General features: G+C 45.5%; 1 protein-coding gene across 1 annotated transcript in view; it reads left to right on the top strand.

The window, feature by feature from the left end:
- The window catches only part of LOC115074877 (membrane protein FAM174B-like), a 34,409-nt gene extending 16,240 nt beyond the window's left edge, over window positions 1-18,169 (top strand). The window contains exons 2-3 of the mRNA XM_029574825.1: window positions 5,804-5,941; window positions 12,154-18,169. Coding sequence (XP_029430685.1) covers window positions 5,804-5,941; window positions 12,154-12,157 — 142 coding nt within the window. The 3' untranslated portion in view covers window positions 12,158-18,169. The remainder of the gene's footprint in view (window positions 1-5,803; window positions 5,942-12,153) is intronic.
- Window positions 18,170-22,671: the final 4,502 nt, after the last annotated feature.

Below are 22,671 nucleotides of genomic sequence, written 5' to 3'. Positions count from 1 at the left end.
GGAGGTGGCTCATCCTGCTTTTCCTTGGAACCCGGTTGTAATGGGAGCTCTGTTTCCAGGGGGGCAGTCTCGCCTCCTTCCGAGTTGCCTCCTCCAGTTGTTTTTCCTTTGGCACAAGCGTATCGCTGTAGTACTGCGTGCCTGTGGATAAGCATTGCCGTGCACCCAGTGGCTGCTGATTTTTGCTTCTTTCACGCCAGAGGTCCAGCAGAAGATATTGTGTTGGTATAAAGAGAATGCAGGTGTCTAGTTCACCAAATACCACCATGCCTAAAAGGGTATATTTTCAATTTGTACATGGGGAGGGTAATTTTCAAAGGGGCCTTCTGTGGTTAGAGCAGTGTTTTTGCCTGCAGGAATTGCCCGCCCGATATGCAGGAAAACCTGCACATGTATGTCACCTTTATGACTGAGCAGAGGCATTCCTGGGAGGTGAACTTTGAAAGCTTTTCATGCAAATCTATACGCATACTTTTGAAAAGAAGAAACGTCTATGTGGATGATTTAGCAGATCTAGCTTGTTGGGTAGATTTGGTGGGATAATTTTCAAAATGGACTTGAGCATATAAGACTGCTTTGAAAATTGGTGTAAATTATGAGCATATTTGCCCACTTTTTTTTTTTTTATACATGAAGTTACAAAATGATCCCCATAGATCCCAGCTAATTTCCTGTCTACTAGACAAGCCCCCATTTGCCCGGGTGAGTAGAATTGCCTTCAATACATACAAATATTTCATGAAATGAAAACACAGGGAAGATTACCTCTTGTTTCCTTTCATCGTCTTCACGGGCCTGGTTTTTCCTTATTAATTGCCTGAACTGAACCGCCTACTTGGAAGAAATTGGTATTCCAATTTCTTCAGCTAGGCGGACCTCCGCCAAGAACCCTGCCCTTGGGTTTTCAAAAAGAAACTGAAAACATGGCTCTTCTGCCAGGCCTTTTCGGAGAGATAATTCCTCGCACTAAGGCTCCCCTGGTCTATGTCCATCTATAGACCAGATTTGTGACTCTAAGCCCTCTTATCTATACCGGCACTCTATATATATCCCCCAGACCTTCGACTTCTCCGGGAGACAAAGGTTACATTAATTCCCTAACCGCGGACATTCACACAACTACAAGTCACTTAGTCCCTCTATGAATCCTTTTAAGTTAAACGTCTAATTGCACTTTGTGGACTTCTTCTCTCTTAACTTGCCCACATGCTTAGTTAGTTCTCTCCTGTTACCCTTCAGCTACGCTTCCTTTCCCGTCACGATGGCTTTCTCCTAAAGATTATTTGGAAGTTTCATCAGGCATAGCCCTATGTTTTCTATTTTATTATTAGTATTATCTTATTATGATTTTATTATTATTATACTATAGTGTACTTCTAATGTTCCCATGTTCATTGTTTCCGCATGTTCATTGTATCCGCCCTTCGGCGACAGTTCTGTTTCATGTAAACCGGTGCGATATGTATCCTATACAGGAACATCGGTATATAAAAGTTAAAAATAAATAAATTCCTTGTGGCTAAGGGGATCCAGTTGTCAGAAATGCATGACATCGCTTGATTACTGCCAAATCCAGGTTGCAACGCATACATGAACTGAGCTTGGCTCTGCTGTGGCTTTTCTTACAATTTTATGGATTGGAAATGGCATGAAATGAATTATTTTGGTGGTGAGATTATCACTCCGTTTTTCAAATCCAAGGGTCTCATTTCTAGCACAATACCAAGTTTTCAAGGGAATAGGAAATGTAATTTATGAGGGTGGAAGGGAAATGGAAGCGTTTCTTTCCTGCAGCCTTTGTGTGCGTGCGTGTGGGGCGGGCGGAAGCAAGGTCTCCGGGGCTCTCGCCACGAGGGTTGATAGAAATATTCCCGTTGCCCTGTTGCTGCTGACCTAAAAATAGGATGGTGCCAGAAAGTGGATAATGAAGCCAGTGAATCAGTTTCTGTCTTTCTTCCATCACATGATGCTTCAACAAGGAGTGTGAAGAACTTGCATATGATGAGGGATTTGGCCAAAACACCCTTGGGTAAAAATGAAAACAAAATAAAATAAAGGCACCGCTGGATGGGAGAAACAGGAAACTGAGTCATCCCTTCCCCCAACAGGCCCATGAAACCACTTTACGTCTTGTTAGTTGCATGGTTTATCTCGTATGGAACTACGTACTCAACTTAAGTCTTCGTCATGCTCCCATTTTTAAAAGGAACAGGTTTGTCCCGTCTGCCTCTCAAATGTTGAATTTTTCTCAAGCAGATCATGAATTGCAAGAATCGGTTCTTAAATTCTTCCTAACTGGCCTAGAGGTTTTGCATTTCCCGCCGTTTTTTTATGAGGCTCTATTGAAACTTACCGTCTTTGGGTAGTGGAGTACTGAAGGGTTGGGTTAGATCATGGATTGACATCTTCAAACGCCCGTCACTGTTTCGGTGTGGGGGTCACTGGAACACCTTCAGATTTGTCAAGATCAAGTAGGGTCTTAGCCCAGCACCTCTGCTATCTGGACTATTCCTTAACCCTTTGTGCTAACATCTGTTACAGAATAAAACTTTGCCAGTGCCGGGGTGTGAGTGACTGGAGTTTCTGCAGGTACAGGCTTAGATCAGGAATGATTTCACTTATTGCCTTAAATCTCACACTTTGGGGCATACGTTTATGAGCTTCGTTTCTTTTGTTTTGTGTGCATGTGTGTATAGATGTGAAATTGTTCTTGTTGTGACTATAACTTTTTTCTCTCTTTTTTTACCACTTTTTCGGATAATTTCTACCCCTGTAGGTCCAATCTAGCTGCCTAACTACAGTTAAGATGACCAGGTGGGCCCCTTTTGAAAATCTGCTGCCACAGGTATAGGCAGCTGTTTTTACTGTGACTGTGTTTAAGCACTCAAATTCTGGACAGTCCCGGGACATATTTGGATTGAAGAAAGTAACAACTTAGGCCTGGATTCATCATTCATCGCTGAATGATGAATCCAGCAAAAACGGGGGGAGGGGGGGGGCAGTCTGCGAAAGCCCGCAGCCTTCGTACCACCACGGTGTCTTCGCTGCCGGCTTTCGCACCAAATAGCGCTACTGTGAAAGGTGGCGCTATTTGGTGCGCAACTGGCGATGGTAATGTTACTAACCTTATCGCCGCCAGCGAAGACACCACCCACTCCGCCTCGAATCAATTTTGCATGCTATCGCACGCGAAAAGGGCCTTTTTGCATGCGATAAGTCTTTAGAAAATAACCCCATTAGTTGGCCAATGCTAATTGTCAGCACTAGCCGGCCAAGTCAGGTGGGAGTCCCTATGTGCAGGCAGAACTTGTTTAAATCTAGGTGTCTATATTTTTTTGCCTGCTAGATTCTGGAAACATTTCAGCTGTGATCTAACTGGCTATATTGCCGTTCAAGTGGTTTTCTGAAAGTCAGCTCCATAGTTGATATGAGAGAATAGTCACATAACATTACCAGGAGTCGCACATGGCTCTTTGGGGCTCATGATGCCTTTTATATACCTTTTATATGTAAACCGTGGCTATTTTTCAGATGTCACGGAGGGGAGTTAGAAATCAAATTTCCAAGCTCAAAGTAGATAAGAAGCAAATGTGTCTGTCTGACTCCACTCCCTGCTGAAGTGGTTTATAGATTGGCAAATGATTTGGCTGCATTCTGAATCCGAGATTTAAAATTGTAAATGATACCATTTGGTGACATCTTGCATACTGCCTAAGGTGGTCATTTTGTCCAAGAAAGCAGTCTAGAATTTTTTTAAAATAAAATAAATCCTTATCAAGTGTGGAGACTTCCTTCTCTGACCTGACATTTTAGGGAAGTTGATAATTAAATAATCTTATTTGCAAAATGGACCTATGTGGTTTTGAAACACCCAGTAAAAAGAATTGCATAATTCCTGAGAATCAAATAAGAGTGAGATTGGTCACTGCTTCTGCAAACCTGTGAATGAAGGGCGCCAGGCAGGGAAAGCTGTAGTGAATTATTTACAGTATTTGTGGCATTCGTGGCAGGACTAAATAACTCTGAGGGGATTGAGAAGCCTTTTACCTGTTGACCAATGGTTCCAGTCGCGCCCAGGGTAACAGTGACAGAAAGTGGATGCTACTTGATGGTGATGTGGGGCTAAATCTTCAGAAGGTTGGGTTGGAAGGTAACCGTGTAAACGCTGTTCTTTCTTACCTATTGGCCTTGGTTTATTAGGTTAGACATCCAAAAATGTACAGATGCTTCCCTAGTTCTGCAGGCCGGTTAGCCTCACCTTGGTGGTGGGGAAATTAATGGAGTCTCTGCTGAAGGAAAGGACAGCGAACTATCTGCAGTCTGGTGGGTTGCTGGACCCAAAGCAGCATGGATTCACCAGGGAAAAGTCCTGCCAGACAAACCTGATTGACTTTTTTGATTGGGCAATGAGAGAACTGGGTCAAGGAAGAGCACTTGCTGTAATTTACTTGGATTTCAGCAAAGCTTTTGATACAGTCCCGCATAGGAAGCTCGTTAATAAAATGAGAAGCTTGGATGTAGGTGCCAAGGTGATGGAGTAGATTACAAACTGGTTAACTGACAGGGTAACTGGAATCCGCTCTGATGAGAGAACGGTGCGAAGTGGAGTACCTCGAGGACCGGTTCTGTTCAAAATCTTTGTGGGTGACATTTTTGGAGGGGTTAAAAGGAAAAGTTTGCCTTTTTTGTGGATGATGTTAAGACCTGCAAGAGTGGACATGCCTGAAGGAGTAGAGAGAATGAAAAGTGATTTAAGAATTCTTGAAAAGTGGTTTGACGATTTGTCAGCTGTGCTCCAAGGCCAAGAAGTGCAGGGTCATGACCCTGGGATGTGGAAAGCAAGGCCTGCCAAGATTACGTTTGATCTTTGGGACACCGGATTTGAGTCTTACCCATCAGTCTCAACCTGGGGCATGACAGAGGGAAGCTGCTCGGCGTTGTAAGGGGCAATACCGAACACAGTAGGAAAGGAAATACTTGGAGGTGAATGAAATTACTTTAATGAGAACCATATATCCTTGCTTTCTTGAGGTGCAAAATCCAATGATATTTCGTAGGAGCAAAAAGGGTGAGGAGGAGGTATTTGGGGGCTGGAGATAATTTAGGCTTGAGAATAAGCCTCCGAGAGACTCGATCATGCCCGCAAAGACAGCGAGAGAGGTTCCGTCTTGCTGGAGGGAGGATTTTCAGAGCAGACTGCTCTGGAAGTCCTGGTTAAGTGTTGCTTCTTTTTGCATCGATTTCCTGCTGGTTTTCCATACTTAAGATGTAGAGAGTGAATTAATGCCTTGGCACCGCACTGATGCTGGAGCACCAGGGGAGGATCCTGCCTATAGGGACAACTGAAAGGGCAGTATTTTGCCACTTGGTTTGTCTTCCTTTGGTGGTGAATTGCTAATGTTTGCTCTGCTCCTCCTTGATATCGGCAGGGGAGAATTAGATGCTGTTCTCTTCAAGTTGTCAACTTGTCAAGCGCCTGCATTGATTAAACATCAGGATTACTGCTTCAGAAAAGGCAGTAGGGAGACTCATTAATGTGCAGTGCCGGTACATTGATCCCGGGCACCGAAGGATCATTGCTGTGTATCCCAGCCTGGAAAGGCTGACAAACTGAGCTTAGTAGAGATGAGAAAAAGTGGTAGCTCCAAAGAAAGAAAGAGAACGAAACCGGATTTACGAAGTCCCGCTGCGCTCTAGATCTATTGAGCCCTGCTAATCTAGATGGTGGGAACGTCTGCTCTCTCGGTCTTTCAAGCCACGTAAATACAGTTTTGTCACTTTTTTTTTTTTTTTTCCTTTTAAGGTCTGGAAAAAAGATCAGAAAAACCCGAAAGTATGACATCATCACGACACCCGCTGAGAGAGTGGAAATGGCGCCGCTGAACGAAGAGAACGACGATGATGAAGATGCGACGGTGTTTGATGTGAAGTACAGGTACAGGTAGAGTACAGAGTGCCTTTAATTAATTATAATATTTTACCCGCTGGTGGCTTCTCCTTCCCGCGCCTTGTGGCGGCGGACGCGGCCATAGCCCTTGCAGAATCTTTGGCGCCTGTTTTAATATTTCCCCCACTCCTTTTGGGTTTTCAGCTCAGCAGGAGCTGGGCCTGAGATCTGGCACCATGAGGTTTAGATGTCATCTGCCTGCGGATTTATTCCCTGCTCTTCCCCTCCCCCTCCCCCCCCCCCCCAGTGTTGCATCCTCTCCCAGTTATGGCAGTGACGGCCCTCGGCCGGTGGTGGTGGTGGGAGGGGGGCATGCACCAGGGCTCCTTCTGGAACCTGCAGTCATCTGCGTCTGGCCACTAGGGGTTGTATTTATGTGATGAGACCCCAATCCCCCCCCCCTCATCCAGCGGCTCTGAGTGCTAACTCTGCAGCATCCCCTGGCCCAAGGAGCAGGAGACAACACTGCCCCGAGCCTCCAAGACAGCCCCCTAATTACGCCTTATGAAACATGACTGCTGCCACCGTTAGAAGAGGGGCAATGTGTTCAGTTTGGAGAGTGAGAAATTGCGGTGTGACTGCAGACGTACGCCACAAACATGGTGCTGCGGTCCTGTGCTCTGCATTCATGCACATCAGACACAGTTTGTGCACAAGTGAAGCTTGGTGCACAAAGAATATGCTTTGTATGTAATGTTATTTTAATGCACTCAGTTTGTGTGCATGCATCACGTTTTATGTGCAGAAAACACTATTTGTGTGCTGAAACCTCTTATTCTGTGCAGAATGTTTAACGCGTTGCATTTTCTGCGTGCTAAGCATGTCTTCCGTGCATTTTCTGCGTGCTAAGCACGTCGTCCGGGCATGTTTCTGGGTTAGCCTGCCTTTTTCTCTTTTTTTTTTCCAGCACTGATGCATTAGCATGCCATTAGCTTACTGCACTAGGCGTTAACTCTCTCTTGTTTTTCCCACACGAGTAAAGAAAATGTAAGCTTGTATGTATTTTATTTGCGCTTCATTGCATTGGTCTGGCAGTTCGTTGCTCTGGGTTGTGTGTAGGATGTTTTGAGGCCACTGGTTGATGTGAACGCAAGATAATGAGCAAAACCTAGGCCAGGAGCCGAATCTGAGCGGATTTCCGGCCTGCTGAAGGCGTTCATGTGATGTGTAGGTACCGTAGCTGGACCTCCTCTGTGGACGAGCTGGCCACTCTTCCAACAAACACGTCCTTTATGTGCATTAGATCTGTCACAGCTTCTGCAACATACAAGGAGGAGTTTGTGCTTATTTCTGCAAGTACAATTTTAGACACAGGGATTTTGCTGTTTCCAGTCTCTGTCTGTATTTAGCAGTCTCATCATTTCTGTTTATTTTTCTGTAAACACTTTTTTCTTTAAACTGTGCAGTAAATGCATATTTAAGTTAGACAAATTGAATATCATGTCTTAAGGGTTTTTGTTCTCTGCGATGTTATAGGCGCAGGGGTGGCCAACTCTGGTCCTCAGGAGCCACACAGAGGCCTGGTTTTTAGGAATCTACAATGAATATGCATGAGAGCGCTTTGCATGGCACTGCCTCCTTTGTATGCATATTAATTGCATGGATCCTGAAAACCAGGCGGGCTTTTGTGGCTCTTGAGGATCGGCTTCCACCACCCCATTTTAGGGTATTTCAGCTAGCCTGGGGGAGATCTGAGCTTCCTTTGTACTGGGGCACGTGGGAGGGGGGCTTTGCATAATCTGGCCACAGATCAAGGTACATGCAGGCTTCTTGGATCTTGACTCAGCTTCGCCGTTACCTGGTTTGGGTGGGTACCTGTGCAGATTTACCCCGGTACTCAAAGTATTCACAGGTCTGTAATAGCTTCACGTGCTCTGCACGTTTTGAATCTGGCAATGTTTGACTAAATTTGAGCTAATGCAAATTTTTAAAAAGAAATCTCCATCACAAAACAAACTACTCTTCTCATCTTTTAAATAATCTTTCGGCTTCAAGTTAGGCAATTCCAGTCCTTCAAAGGTTTGTCGATTTTGCATCATTAAAACCTTTCAGGTGTCTGAAGGTCTGTACCATATCTTCCCTGATCCAGGGTTTACATATTCAGGTCCTTCTCATACAGACCCCTCACCATTTTTGTTGCCCTTCTCTGGACCACCTCCATCCTGTCCCTGTCCCTTTTGAGATACGGGCTCCAGAACTGAGCACAGTACTCCAGGTGAGGCCTCGCCAAGGCCCTGTCCAAGGGGATTACCACCTCCTTTTTCTCACTGGCTATTCCTCTCTGCAGCCCAGCAATGCCTTGTCACATTGCTTTGCCATCTTTAGATCCCCAGCCACTATCACTCCTGCTCCCAGCACTTCAGTTTTTCATCCCCCAACGTTGCAGCTCTCCTGAAAGCCAGACCTGGTTGTGACTCCCTCCTCTTCTCAGCAGGGATCCAGGCTGAACTGCTTAGCTGTGGCTGGATAGTGCTATTGTGCCTAAAATCCATTCTGGGCCCTGTTCCCAAGTAAATTACCGGGGTAACGTTATCCAGATATCTGGCTGACAGGGCTGCTGGATGCTTCCAGAGAGCTGAAGGACAGCTCTTTATCTGGATAGAGTTACCTGGAAAGCAAAACTGCGCCCTAGGAACAGACCCTGCCCAGTCCAGCCGCCTGGGTACATTTTGTTTCAGGCAGGCACTGATTTCCCCCAGACAAAAACTTTAGCTGGGGAGGGAGGGGAAGTAATCAAATATCTGTTTTGTGTGGATAATTTTTTATTGTGCTTTTAAATGAAGGTATTTGTGAGTTCTGGTTTCTGCCGCTCAGAAGCTTCTGGAGGGATACTCTTAGGATTCGGGGACTGAGTTGAAAGTTCTTCGTCTACGCAAAGCCAAACCAAATCTTTTCCTTCAAAGTGTGTGTGTGTGTGTGTGTGTGTGCATATCCCCCTCTCCGATCTTTTCCAGCACAGACAAATGATTGGCTGGCAGTCTGCAAAGGCAATTTTAATAGTTTGTCTAGATGCGTAGAAACATAAAGGAAGAATTGATGTAGTTTTAGGCAGACACAAAAGCATCAGCCAGTTCTAATGTTGCAATCAGAAAGCGATTGTGTATTGTTTGGAGCATTAAGTCTACCGGGCATTGGTAGTCTCTGTTAGACAGAAATTCATTTCCAAGAGCAGATATGCCCATGGTGTGTTTGTCAGGACGGCCAGCTTAGATTTAGGGGAGCCAAACTGCCTGAGACACAAGCTCCAGAGTTCAGGGTTTTACAGGAAAAGATTTGCTTTCTAGCTTGACGGCTGCGAGCGCAGTTGCACTGAATCACAGATAGAAGAAGAGCGTTGCGGGGGCAGGTGCCGATGGTTTAACTCCTCGCCAAAACCTGTCCGTTTCATAGTGATGTGTCCGAGATCCCAGCAGCGCAGCCTGCAGTGAAGAAGCAGTGGGGAGAGAGAGAGAATGAACTGACCACAGCCGTGGAGGAAAATGTGGAGAGGAGGCAGCGCAAGGGATGCAGCACTGCAAGCCCTTCAGGATGAGCCGTGGCTTTCCTCACCCAAAATGACTTGTACCTTGTGTAGTCGATGCCCCTTCGTTTCTGTTTGTGCCACATTAGGGTTTAATGGAAACAGTCTGATTTTTTTTTTAGGTTACTTCCCGAGATTTCCTTGTCCATTTGTGCATCTGTGTCCCTGAGAGTTTTTTGTTTGCTATCCTATCCACACCCAGGTTTCCGCCCCCCCCCCCCCCCGGACATGTCGGGGGGGGGGGGGGAGTTCTGCAGGATCTCGCTAGGTTACCTTTTTTGAGATCCGCTCACACACGCAGGCATGCGTGTCCCACAAAACAGGCCCCGTTGGGTTCCACGTGGAACTTGTGGTTCGTGACGTCAAATCACGTTGGCTTTATGGAAAGAAAAGGCCTGGGCCCTCTAGGAGCTCTCGGCAGCTGAAAAGAGCCAGGTCCGGACGGCGCCCCTGCAGGGAGTACTCATTCAACCCCACGCTCTTGGTGAATTTTGATAGCTAAAAAAGTACCCTGGGACGCAAAAAGGCTTTCGTCGCACTTGATTGTCAATCGACTGCATTTTGTTTGGGTCCTGGTTCCAGCCCATTGTGGTCCCGCTTTTCTTAGACAAACTGAAAGCACAACGGAACCAGGCGACGCGGTCTAAGCTGGCGATTCTGCGGCCTGCCCACCCCTGCTTAGGAAGCTGCCTAGAGCTTTATTTATCCTTTTTTTTTTTTTTTTTGAACCGTTCCCAACTTAATTTGCTTGCTGTGTTAATGGTTCAAGAACTAACGTGTGTCTCTTTTTTTTTGGCCACGCATAGATTTTATGTCTAACACGTATGGTGCCAGCTCACTTTTCAGCCGAGAGCCCAGATGCTTTGTTCGTTTTGTTTCCTGACACAACATCCCCGATTAACACATCTCCTGTGAAACAGCAGGAAAGGTTGGGCCTTGCTTTTAAGATCCTGCAGTGTTTGTTTATCAGGTGTGGCAGAAAGAGAGAGGGATCCAAGCACACCTTGCCTTTAGAGCTTTTCATTTTTTGTATTTGGCACCGACCACGCGCTAACGTCAAGCAGGTTAACGTATGAGAGGGAGAGGAGTCGCATGCCCCTTCTTAAAAAAATATTTTTTTTTTCAACTATATACGTAGCCCTGTTTACAATTTGCATTTTCTTCTTGGCAGCAGGTGTTGTCTCTTTAAGATTCATGTTGTCCATCTGTCCGCAGTGACACACGGACGGGTGTAGGAATAGTGTGGCTGCAGATATCCTCCTGGCGCATCCTGTATCTCTTCCCTTGGGATATTTTGGCATGCTGCGGTGCTGTATCCCTCCAGATGAGGATCCTTGAAGGGCTGTGGAACATTGTACAGCAACGTTTGGTCAAGTTGACTAGACCTGGATGCTTCTTACAAGGATTTGTTTTACTTGCCCTTCTGCCATAGTACTTGGAGCGATTAGGTGCTGTGTACACACTCTCACACACTCTCACACACTCACTTACTTCCCGTCCTTGAATGCAAGGTTGTTCCTGTGGCAATATCCTTCAGACCTGAGCCCGCACATCCGGCAGCTGACGAATAGGAAGAGGAGCCTGGAAATTGCCCTGCAGCGATGGAACATTCTAGAAAATACGGGAAAGAGGAAAAAAAGTAAAGGTTTCCAGATACCCGCACTTGAGCACAGATCTGAGGTACTTTTTTTGTCCCAGGCTTGGCAGTTTCAGTTGTGATCTGCGCTTGGACTTTGACACTGTAAGGCCCTCGTTTCACGGAGTCATTTCTTATTTCAGTTTTGGTGGATTGATAAATTCTGGTGTCAGTCGACCGTCTGACAGAAGCCTGTTCTCGTTCCAACCCTCCTCCCTGCTCCCAAGAACCTTATACAGATTGCACCATGAATTACAGTCCAAAAACGGGCTCATTTTTAGTTTCAGGGGGGAAGTCCAGCAGCCGTTGCTGTTGAAATGCTTAGAATGATCTTCGTGGGTTTTCAGCAGGCCTAAGGCTGAAGTTTGAGCTCTTCCTGCATGGTTGCTAGCTCAGATCTAAAGTTCTCCCCTCCCTGCTTTTAGGCACTGCCATGGCCTTTGCTCTTTCCGTCCTCTGAGGTTCACGTCCTGTTCCTCTGCGCAGAGGGGCGGTGGCTTCGCATAGTGACCTTTGAAAATGTGGGGCTGCCGGAGACCACGTGCAAACTGCGCTACTTTTCCTTCCCTTGGTTGGGTTCGGTTCTTCAAAACGCGGAGGTGTGCAAAGAATTGCACACAGGAGTAAACCTCAGTGGGACAGAGCTGAATAGTCCCTGAGACCCTCTCAAATACTCTTTCTGGCAGCACATCTGTGAGAGATCTCCAGATGTCAGGACTTTTTCCCCATAGAAACAACAGTGACTTGAGTCTGGTGTGTGCTGGCTCCTTTTCTCCCGCTGTGTAAAACATCTGTTTGTTATGTTCACTGCACATCAGTACCTTAAAGTAGCTTCCCAGGTTGCTATGCGGACTCAAAGCTACAAGTGCCTTTTTTTTTTCCCCCCTTGGTGCCTTCAAAGTAAAAATGTTATGAGGGAAAATAGTTACTAGGCAGTTGACTGAAGTTTTCTCTAACTAAAACTGTTGCAAAACCTTTTTTGTGTAGCTGAAAGAAAATGATTAAAAAAGTGGTTTTTTTTTTTTGTTTTTTTTTTAATTCTCTTTCCAGGTAAATGTTATCTCGGGACTGTGAGCGCAGCAAGACAGGGGGTCACTCCGCTTTGAGTCGCGTGCGAAGAGAAGATGGAGACCATCGTTTCTGTAGCATCTGAAACCAAAACCGATGTTCATGTGTGCACCGTGTTTACTTGTACAGCATCTGGCAGTGGCTCAAAAATCTCATTGTTAAGCGCCCGGTTTGCAAACTGCCACACTGGAATCGCTGTGGTTCCTCTTAAACTGGACCTCCTCTTTCTGAGGTGTTTTTGGGTTTTTTTTAATGTACGTATTTAAATGTCTAGGCTTTGTATAAAATCTGTAAGATGCTGAACTGTATTTTATTGGTGCTTCAGGGAATGCTTAAAAAGTCTTAACATTTACGCGAATCAACATTTATAATTTGACATTGCCTCCGCTTACTGTTTCCCCTCACAATTTATTAGTTAAGGACACCAAAGGAGGGACCCAGTTTAGCTGCACGTTTAGAATTTCATGTCAGATTCTCCTCCAAAGGTCGTGGTCCTCTGCTTTTGCCATCGTGCTTGTTGGCTCTTCGACCGTCTTGGATGTCAGAGCAGCGTATTACGACTGCAGGGGAGCAGCAGGAGACAACACATTCTGGATAACAAAGATCTTGTTCTGCAAACTTTTTAAAAAAATTTTTTTCCCTTCTGTTTGTTTGAGCTTTCACCTCACGGGATCTGGTCTGTGCTTGGGCTGTGGCACCATTGACCTCCATTTGCAACTCCCCAGGGTTTGCCCCTTATTTTATGCCATCCCTGTTTGCTCTCTCTCCTTCCCCCCCCCGACAAACCCAGACAACTCAGTTACAGTCTGACCACTAGGTGTCGCCTTTGTGCAATAGCTGGGACTCCCTCCCCTGCAACCCTGGCAACCCTGGCCGAAGATGGCCTGAGGACAGAAGCCGGGCTCGGGAATCGAACCCAGGTCTCCTGCCGTGGCAGCACACAGCCTTTTCTCTGAGCCACCGGCTCGGCCCTTGGAAAGTGGTCCTTGCTAGGAATGATGCAGGTGGGAAAAATATGTAACTGCAAGAGCCAGGATGCCACTAAATGTCACCATTTTATCTGAAGCACCCACTGCTGAATTGTTTCTCGCGCTCTGTCATTTCCCGCCTCCCTGACATCCCAAAAGCCCGCCAGTAGTCTTTAATGACACAAGCAATGCACATTTTACATTTAAAAAATTACAAAATGTTTTGTTTTTCTTCTTATAATCAGTTTCTTTACCCACTTCCTCATCCCCGCAGGCTAGCAGCCAGTCAGTTTTCCCGGTCCCTTGGCTGGTGCCAAGTTGGAAGGAAAACTCCGGAGATGGAAACTCTTGTGTGCCAGCAGGGGTCACCCCAATCCTAGTAAAAATCTACTCCCTCCGCCTAGATGTCCCTTCCAGCAAAGCCCTTGGCACCTCACCAGCCACAAGAGAGAGCCGAGCCAAGCCCAGCCGTCCAGCACGGTAGTGTCAACTGACCCGTGATTACACTTTAATTGGTATTAAAAACAAAGAAAATGACCTAAGGAAGCGGAGGATTGCTCTGCATAAAACTGGAAAGCCCCCTAGATGTGATGCATTCAGCTTTTGTTTCCCCATAGACGGAGAAGAGGAAAAAAGCCTTGGTAAATCAGGTCTGCTGGGTGCCTGCTGATCTTGTTTGCTCTTTCGTGTTCTCTGCTGCATGTAGTATCTTCCAGGTCCTGTGCTTTACAAAGATCTTAAGGCTTTGCAAACCACATTTTAATGTCTGTGACCCTAGTGGAGCTTCCAGGTTGGCTATGGTAATGGGCACAACTGTTGCCCACTGCTGGAAATGAACAGGAATTGCCATGGCACACCCCGATTTTACCAATGGCGCTCTGTCACCGCAGGTACCTTCCAAATATTTTTGTAGCTCAATGGTTTACAGTAGCAATAATGCACTCGTTGCCGAGTTTCTCCTAGAACTGGAGACTCTGTGTGAGGGTGGGTTGGGTGTAACTCAGGGGGGAGATGGATGCTTCGGCAGCTGTTGCTGCTTATGTTCTGTGCCTTTTCTGAAAGCTGGACGCTGGGAAGAGTTAGCCCCAGTTTAGCAGTTCTGAGGGTGACCCGATGAAGAGCTGCAGCACTTCCTTTATACCTGTTTTATTTTGAAACACTCCTGTGGTAATTTCTTTTTTATTATTATTATTTTTGTGGGAGAAAGGGCTGATGGATTTTAATTGTTTCTTTACTTTTTGCTTGGGGTTTCTCAACATTGGCATAAAACTCTCTTCCCTGATGGCTGGTGGAAGGTGGAAGTGCAGTCAGAAATGTGCCCTCCATGCAGGGGTTAGAAAGCAGCCCAGGGTGATATTAAGCTACTGCACTTCAGGTCCCAGCCCGTGCATTGAATCCAAGGCCTCTCATCTTCATTCTGAGGAGAGCAGAGGCTGTCGTGATTGGCTAAACCACCTTGAGAAGAGGGGGTGCACTGTGACACCGCACTGCACTTTACTCCACTTTTGGTCTCCCAGGGAGGGCTGTAAATTCTGGAAATGCATTTAACCACTGAGAAACCTGGGAATCATCACTCGTAAACTGCTTTTTGGAGTAGGCTCAGCATTTTCTCGTTCCTTCAGTGCTTCTCCAGTAAATACATTCTTGACCTCTCTTCGGTGGTGGATGCATTGTTCTGCACTGTGGATTATCAAAGCAGCCCAAGCCACTGAAGCTTTGTTTGAAAGGTAATAGTCTAAGAGTCCCTCGCTGGAGAAGGATGGGAGGTCATCTTTGGCACAATGCAAGTATTAAGAAGAGCACCAGTAGTAAATCCGAGAGACTGAGATCACGCCCAGCGTACCCTGGCTCAAGAGTGGCATTCACTCTTGTCATGGCATGTGCTAAACAAATCCATATTGACTCGAGAGACAGAAAATGTGAAAGTAACACAGTATTGTAAATCGTATTGTATAGATCAATTAAGGAAATCTATTTAGATTGTAATGTATCTTTTCTGTTGTATTGCTAGATTATCCGAGCCCTTGTCCTTTAAGAATATATCATAGGGGATGATGTCAGTGTAACTATAGGTGTGTAATGTAAGGATACGCAGTCTGTGAGTGCATCACTATTTTACATGCATAGAGTACAAACTATGGTTGAAAAACCAAAGGCATGCGCATAAAGTAACAAAACGAATGGAAATGAATTTTAAAAACATGATGGGGGGAAAAAATTCAGAAGAAAACAAATGAAGTGACCAGAATACAATTTTGCCCATGTACAGCCCTATAACTGGGTACTATCGGGGGAGGGGGGAAGCTGAATTAAACCTTCATTAAGGGGAGGGAGGGGCTTGTCCCAGCTTGGGTATCAGATTTGCAGCCTGCTGGTTGGGTTGAGGCCTCTATAAAGGTGGTGAGGATAGTTGTATAGGTGACAGCGAAGTGGCTGTGTGGAAGGCCCTCTCAGAGGAGGCTTCCTGCTACTTTGTCCAGCAACTTGAATTGCCTAATTTTCTGCTCAGGGTAGAAGGGGGCTGGGCTGTCACATGGGAAGGGCAACTGCTGCGGGGGGGGGGCTCGCAGTTCTGCTCTTTTGAATCAATCTGTGAGTCTGCAGGCCTACAAGCCTGAAGAGAAAGGGGGAGAAGAGAAGCGGTCTTTACCTGGAGAACTGCCCTGAAGGGGAAGAGGGAGGGGAGCCTGAACTCTGGCAGGGAGATGGGGAAATGCCTTGAAGACAGAGCTATTCGTAAAGCTCTTGCTAATGTCGTGTATCTTCCATGCGTAGAGAAGACTCTGATGCATGCGTTGCTAAGGGAGAATTCTCTGTGCTACCTGTCTCGAGAAATAGAAGCATTCTCACCATCTCTTTAGCTTTTGCATTTTCTTATGGTCTTTCAGTGAATGCACTAAACTATTACAATATGCGATTAGAGGAAGATGATGGAAGAGCAGTGTATGTACCAAAACATAAACTAACCATCTGAACTGTCGCGTGAAATGACATAACCTCCTCCCATTCATGTGCAGTATATAAACTGAGGACTTGACTGTTCATCCAGCTCAAGAGAGGTCTTGAATTAGCTCTTCCTCGAGGTGCAGGAAGGCAGTTTATAATCTGCAGCCAACAGGGTTCTTTGGACATCTATCCCAAGGATGCCCCAAAGCAGCAAACGTTATCAACGTTTTCATTTGGGCAGGCAGCTGGGCCACCGACTTTGAAGGCTTCGTCTTGGCTTGGTGGGGATGGTCTTTGACCTTGCAAGATTTTTGACCTTTTGTCTCTATCCGAATCCATTCTAAGCCTTTGGCTTTCTTTCTCACGGCCAGCTGTATGCTCATATATTGAGGGTCTGGATGCAGTTCTCTCGTCTGTTGTGTTTTTTTCCCCCACTTGGGGTTAGTTGGATTGTGCTGCTGAGCAGAAAGGTGCATTAAAGGCGGAGTGTAATGGATTGAGCCTAGCTGCGTCTAATGACATATGGTGCTAGTGCGTGGAGATTGAGAGTCTCTGATCCTAAGCAGCTGTAAGAGTACTCGGAAATGCAAAGCACTCCATACTGATCCTAATCTATAGAAATAATGTAAACGGTGAAATGTAGCTGAGCCTCTTTTGAGTCTGGGGCTGGGAGAGGGGGGAAGTATCTGGTCTAGGAAAATGAGCAAGGATAGTTTCGAAAGACGCTGCCTGGGAAGAGGGAACATTGATGATGATATGAAATGCTAATAACGGTGGGGAATATTTAGCTCCATGTTAATTTGCTATTTTGGGTGGCGGGGGCGGGGGGCAAAATTTACCTCTTCTAATCAGTATTGCTCTGAGCTTCTGATTTATACATATTTATATTGTCCTTTCAAGCTATAGTTTCTATAATTGAGAGTTTAAAAAAAGCATTTTATGTGAATACCTATATAATATATGCATTGAGTCTAAGTAATAGATATATATTTATATTTGTATTTTTGAATGGGGTTACGGTGTAGCGATGTTGAAATGGTGATTGGAATGTATCTTTTGAAGCAACTTTGACCTTTTGCAGATTGAATAACCATTAATCACTAAACTGTTGTAAGCTACCCATGTTTTCTGACCTGTCGTCTCCTGCCAGGAACCCACGAGGATGCAGTTGTAGTGTGAGAATCTGTATTGCTGCTTGGTGGGTGAATCGTCCTAACAAATGCTCTGTTAGAGGATTTTTTTTTTTTCAAATGTTTTGTTTTTCGGGGGGGAGGAAACACAAGAACTGAACACAGAGGAAAGGCATCTTGTCATTCTGTTTTTGATTAGCTGTTGAATGCTACAAAGTCATGATCTGTGTTTCAATTACCAGTACATTTAATCGAATAAAACAAGAGTCAGCTGGTTGCGGGTTTTCCGGCTGCAGGCGCTGTGCAGTAGAAAAGTGGCCGCCAGGCTAATATTCCGACCTCTGTGCTTTTCCCTATGTTTCTCATTATGTTTTGGTATAATGAGGTCCTTTTTTTGTCTGCCTGGGTGGTTGGTTTTTTTTTTTTTTTTTTCTTTCTTGCTGCTACAATAATTGTGTAACCTTTCTTCCCCCCTTCTTTTGTAACTTAAATTCAGGAAAACATAAGAATTTATCTCAAAGTTGTATTTTTATGATTAATTTATAACACTACAAAGTGTATATATGACTCTAGAAATCTTTCCGAAGCACATGACATTTCCAAAATAAATGACTATCTTAACAGAAAAAAAAAAGTATTCTAATATTTAAGTGCCATCATGCAGACAGTGCTGACAATCTGTATTTTCACAGGAATTTTTGGAATTATTATTATTAATTTTTTTTTTAACAGGTCTCGTATTTGTTACAATGTCTTATTTTCAGCTTTGCTCAGAACTTAGCTATGGAAATTTGTATTGATTCTACAAAGCTGTTGTACAAGGTTTTGAGAACATTGTTAATATGTTTTCTTGCTAGACAAATGTCTTATGTTACGGGGGATGCATTTAGTGTTGGCCTTCCAAGGCTTTGTTACAGTAAGAACGGTTTCCATTAAAATGTTCTTGTCACTTCAGTTGTGCTTTGGTCTTGACCGTAGGATGGGAAAGTCACAGGGGCCGAAACCTCAGGAGCCAGGGGTTTGCAACCTCTGCCTCCTAAACCATCGACGGCTTATTGAAGAGTTGAATGCAGTACGGTAATGATGGAGCTGGTCCCCAATGGCATGAGCCGAAGCAGTGGGTGGGGAGTCAGACTTGAGAGCGTGATAGCTGGGGATGAGTTTGGGGGAGTGTGAGAGAGAGAGAGGGGATGTGACTGCTGCAAATAAAGAGGGATTGAGAGAGAGAGAGACCCACCCAGTACCTGGTAGGGTTGGGGGTTAGGGAGAGTATGAGGGGGAGATTGAGAGACTGCTATGATGAGGTGGGGGATTAACAAAGTGAGACTGCTGGGGAGGATTGAGAGAGAATGAGGGGGAGTGGGAATTAAGTGAGTGACTGCTCGAGCTTGGGAGATGAGAGAGAGACGGCTGGTGACTGCTTCTGATGCCTGGGCCTCGCACTGGACCTGAGGCCTGAGCCCAACCTGGAAGCCATAGCCTAGGCCAGAGCTCAGCCTAGGTTGGGGCATGGCCGGAGGGCAGGTCCCGACACCGAGCCTTTGACCCAGGCCTCAGAGATCTTCCAACAATTTCTTTCTTTGCTGTCCATTCAGGAAGGGGTTAATTAACTCCGGTACATCCTCCTGCAGAAGGCACCATTTTATAACAAAGTGCAATATAACTCACATGTTCCAGAGTTTCCTATCCAAGCTCGAGGTGTCCTCGAGTTCTCACCGGTGCTGTCTCTTAAGAGCGGCGGTCCAGGCCAGCACCCTTCGTCTGCGCGGCTGGGAAAGTGCAGTGACATAAGGTGCGCTGTTACCTATGGATGGACAGCTGGACAGAATACTTTCTGTGGGCACGGCTCTTTTTAAATACACATGAAACCATTTTAAAAGTGCTTGATGATAATTGTTTCCTTAGGTTTTGTAGTAGCTTCAGCTGAGCCAAAGCATCAGTGGTTATAGAGACGGGAGCTCCATGGCTCGCTCTGAAGTCAGACGCGCTCATCACAATTGTGACAGCGAAGGGTCAAGTGTAAGTTCTGGGCAACTCTCTGACCCCACTGCCCCAGCACCCCAAAAAATATTCCTGCCACAGGCTGACAAGTCAGTGAGTTGGCACAGTTTGGAAATTGTGCATCTTTTGATCATGAACGGAATCTGCTATTTATGGAATGGGGGAAAAATAATCCGCAGGGGGGATTATAAACCTGAGAATGCTGAAAGTGCCCGGCATGGCAAATGCTGATCCTCGAGGTGTTTGCTTGTACCCTTTAACTGTTAATTTTTCCCCCCTTCTTCGAGGAGAAATTTCAGTTTGGGGGCATAAGTCATGTGAGCTGCGTTTGAGGTCTTCTCCCCTTTGTTTTGGCCTGCTCTGCTTTTGCTGGAAACTTACATCTGGCCTTGAAGCGGTCCCTGATTCACTGGGATTTATGTTCCAGTATTCCTGGAAATGGAGCGGCCATCCAAAAATTATCCAGCTGGGCTAACTTAGCTGCCGCTGCTGCTCCTTCTCTTGGCAAGTCCAGGACGATGAAAAAGGCCTGAGGTTTCCAGGAGTGGTCACAGCAAGCCCAGGCAACACCACCAGCTCCTCCTCTTTCCTTCTGACAGCCAGATGTTCTGCACCGCCTGGTCCGTACTGACGAGTGCTAGACAGACCGAGCAGCTGCCGCCCTCCCGCTGCACCAAGAGCATGGCCTGAGCCAGTCTGCTTCAGCAAACCCTCTGATGAGGCGGTTTGACAGCTTAAATATTGCAAGATACCTCCCCAAACTCTTCCTGTATTTTGACAGACTGGGTAAGGAGGGATCACACATGGGGCGCTCTTTGCTACATGAAGAGCTTGGAGCTGTGATGCGCATCCGAAATCATTCAGCTGTGATCAGAGCCATTCAAACCCCCCCCACACACACAGATACACACACACACGAGGGACCCCTGTCTGTTACAGGACTCAGTAAGTGTTGAAAACAATTCCCATGGGTCTCTCTGTGTTCAGACTTGAGAATTTGTTTTCTGCTCCTTTAAACCTTGTCACCTTTTGTTTAATTTCACTGGCATTATCACATCTACACTCTTTAAAAGCAAAAAAAAAACCCAAACCACCAAGTCTTGTTAACCGAGGACAATTAAAGAAGGTAGAAGAGGGTGCATGATGTTGTATGGAGTGACTAGCACTGTGAAGCAGAAAGCTGCGTGCTGTCACACTCAACCAGAGGGGCAGAGCTTGCTGGCAGGACAAGAGCGAGCTGCAGAGCAGTCCTGCGGCCATAGGAGGGCGAGAGGCTGCTTGCCCAGGAGAGAGGCTGAAGGCCCATCTTCTGAGGAGCTTCCCTGGCCCATCCCTCCCTTAAGAAAAAGTCCTCTAAATCTAACCCAGGACGTTGGCTGCTGGGGCCCGTCCCTGTTGGGCTTTGCCTAGGCAGTTAGGCCAGAAGGAAGTGCAAAAAAAACCAAAACAAAAATGAAATGCCTGTACTGGCAGAGCAGTGCGGGAAACCTCGTTCTCGAGTTCACCTTTATGAAATGTGTCCGGCCTGCTGCGAGTGGGAGCCCCTGTAAAATGGAATAGTGCCGGAAGAACGATTTTATTTCTCTCTCTTCTTGCTATGTAATAAATGATGGATTTAGGCCTTATTGATAGGGCTTCTCTGCTTTTTGCAGCCGCAGGGTGGGATTAACTTGTGGGAGGAAAGTTTTTATGCATGGACTATTTTCCGGTTTCATCTATGACCTGTACCGCTGATTTACCTGGCCATGCTCCACCATCAAAACCAGGATCCGCGCGTGGCCGGGACAGTTTGCCTGACTGGTTTTGATTTTCTAGCTTTCGTTCATTCTTCCTTTGTCCCATCGAGGTTTTCCGGGGATTTTCACCCGGTTTTAAATCTCCTCCTAACTCGCTCAGCCCAGTCGGAGCACAGCACTATATAATAGTGATTCATTTTATTGCGGCCAGCTTTCAGAATCGTTGCTTACATTTTGTTTCCTTTTGGCCCCTAGAAAGAGATTTTTTTCTCCTTTAAAAAAAAAAAAAAAAAGAATTGGAAGTCTGCTTGCCTAAAATGAAATAATTAACAATACTCGAGCATATTTTAATTTCATTAAGCCTTTTTAATGAAAAAGCTGCTATTGGATTAAATATTCCAGTCAAGAGCCAAGTCAAAGTTGCAACAAAACCCAAACCAAAATATATATATAGTTACAGCATATTGTTTAATATATCCCCAGAAAAAAATGAGTTGCTTCTAATGCAATACCCGCCAGTAAATTATCCAATATTCATTACACTGAGTGTCACAAGGGACACTGGGATTAGTCATTTCAGACACTTTCTGTTTTTATAAGCTGGAGGGCTTTGCTTTTTATGCTTTTGATGCAGAAAGAATTCTCGAGTTGAATAATGACGTGTTTTGTGTATTTATTAATACTGCATGGTTTATTAATGCTGTATTTCAGCTGCAGGTTTAGCTTTCCTCCATGTGATAAGTCTTCTTTCATTGATGTAGATACACACAAGAAACATTTCTTCTCGGGGCTTGAGATTGGAAATTTGTCTGGCCTGAGAACAGTAACAGGCAAGCACGGATGAGGCAACGGTGCAGGGAAGAGGGCTTTTGATTTCATAGGAACGGGGCAACATTTTGGGGGAGGGGGAGAGCCTATTCTGAAAGGAGTGGCTCTACCTTTACCAGGTGGAACCAGGCTGCTGGCTTTAATATTTTAAAAAGGAGGTGGAGTAGCTTTTAAACTGGATCCGTGGAGGAAAGCCAACCCTTGCTTAGGAGCACAGGGTTCAGAATGAGGTATCGTCGAAGGATACTGGCATAATGGGGAAAATTAAAATATCCTGACAGAAAGGCAGACGTAGCCCAGGTGCATTTCAGTTAAGAGCATACAGAGGTAAAGGATTCCAATCTACCCATTTCAACTGCTAGGCGTGTTGTGAATACAATTAAAAACTTTCTTTGAATTGTCTATGTGTGAGTGCCAGAAATCTAAAATAATAATATTGTAGAGTTAGAATGCATGGCACTGGACAAAGATGCAGACGTAATCGGCATCTGGTGGAAGGAGAATCATGACTAGAACACTGTGATACCAGGGTACAAATTGTAACAAAATGGTAAGCCAAGTCAAACTGGTGGAAGGGTGCACTATGTGTTAAGGATGGCAGAGAACTAAACAGGGTAACGGTCCTACAGGCAACAAAATGCACCGTGGAATCTCTGTGGATGGAAATTCCATGTGGGTTGAGAAAAAGTGTAACAGTGGGGGTATACTACCAGGATGAAGAGACAGACAGTGAAATTAGGACACCTAATCAATTAAGCAATATACTAATAATGGGCGATTTCAGTTAGCCCAATATGGACATGCTAGAGAGAGAAAATCTCAAGGTGCCTTAAACGACTGCTTCATGGAGCAACTCGTCCTGGAACTGATAAGAAGGGCTACCTATTCATA

The sequence above is a fragment of the Rhinatrema bivittatum genome, chromosome 13 (genome assembly GCF_901001135.1).
Source record: "Rhinatrema bivittatum chromosome 13, aRhiBiv1.1, whole genome shotgun sequence".
NCBI classification, from domain to species: Eukaryota; Metazoa; Chordata; class Amphibia; order Gymnophiona; family Rhinatrematidae; genus Rhinatrema; species Rhinatrema bivittatum.
The sequence above is the reverse complement of the archived record's forward strand: the minus strand, read 5'-3'. Positions and strand labels throughout refer to the sequence as shown.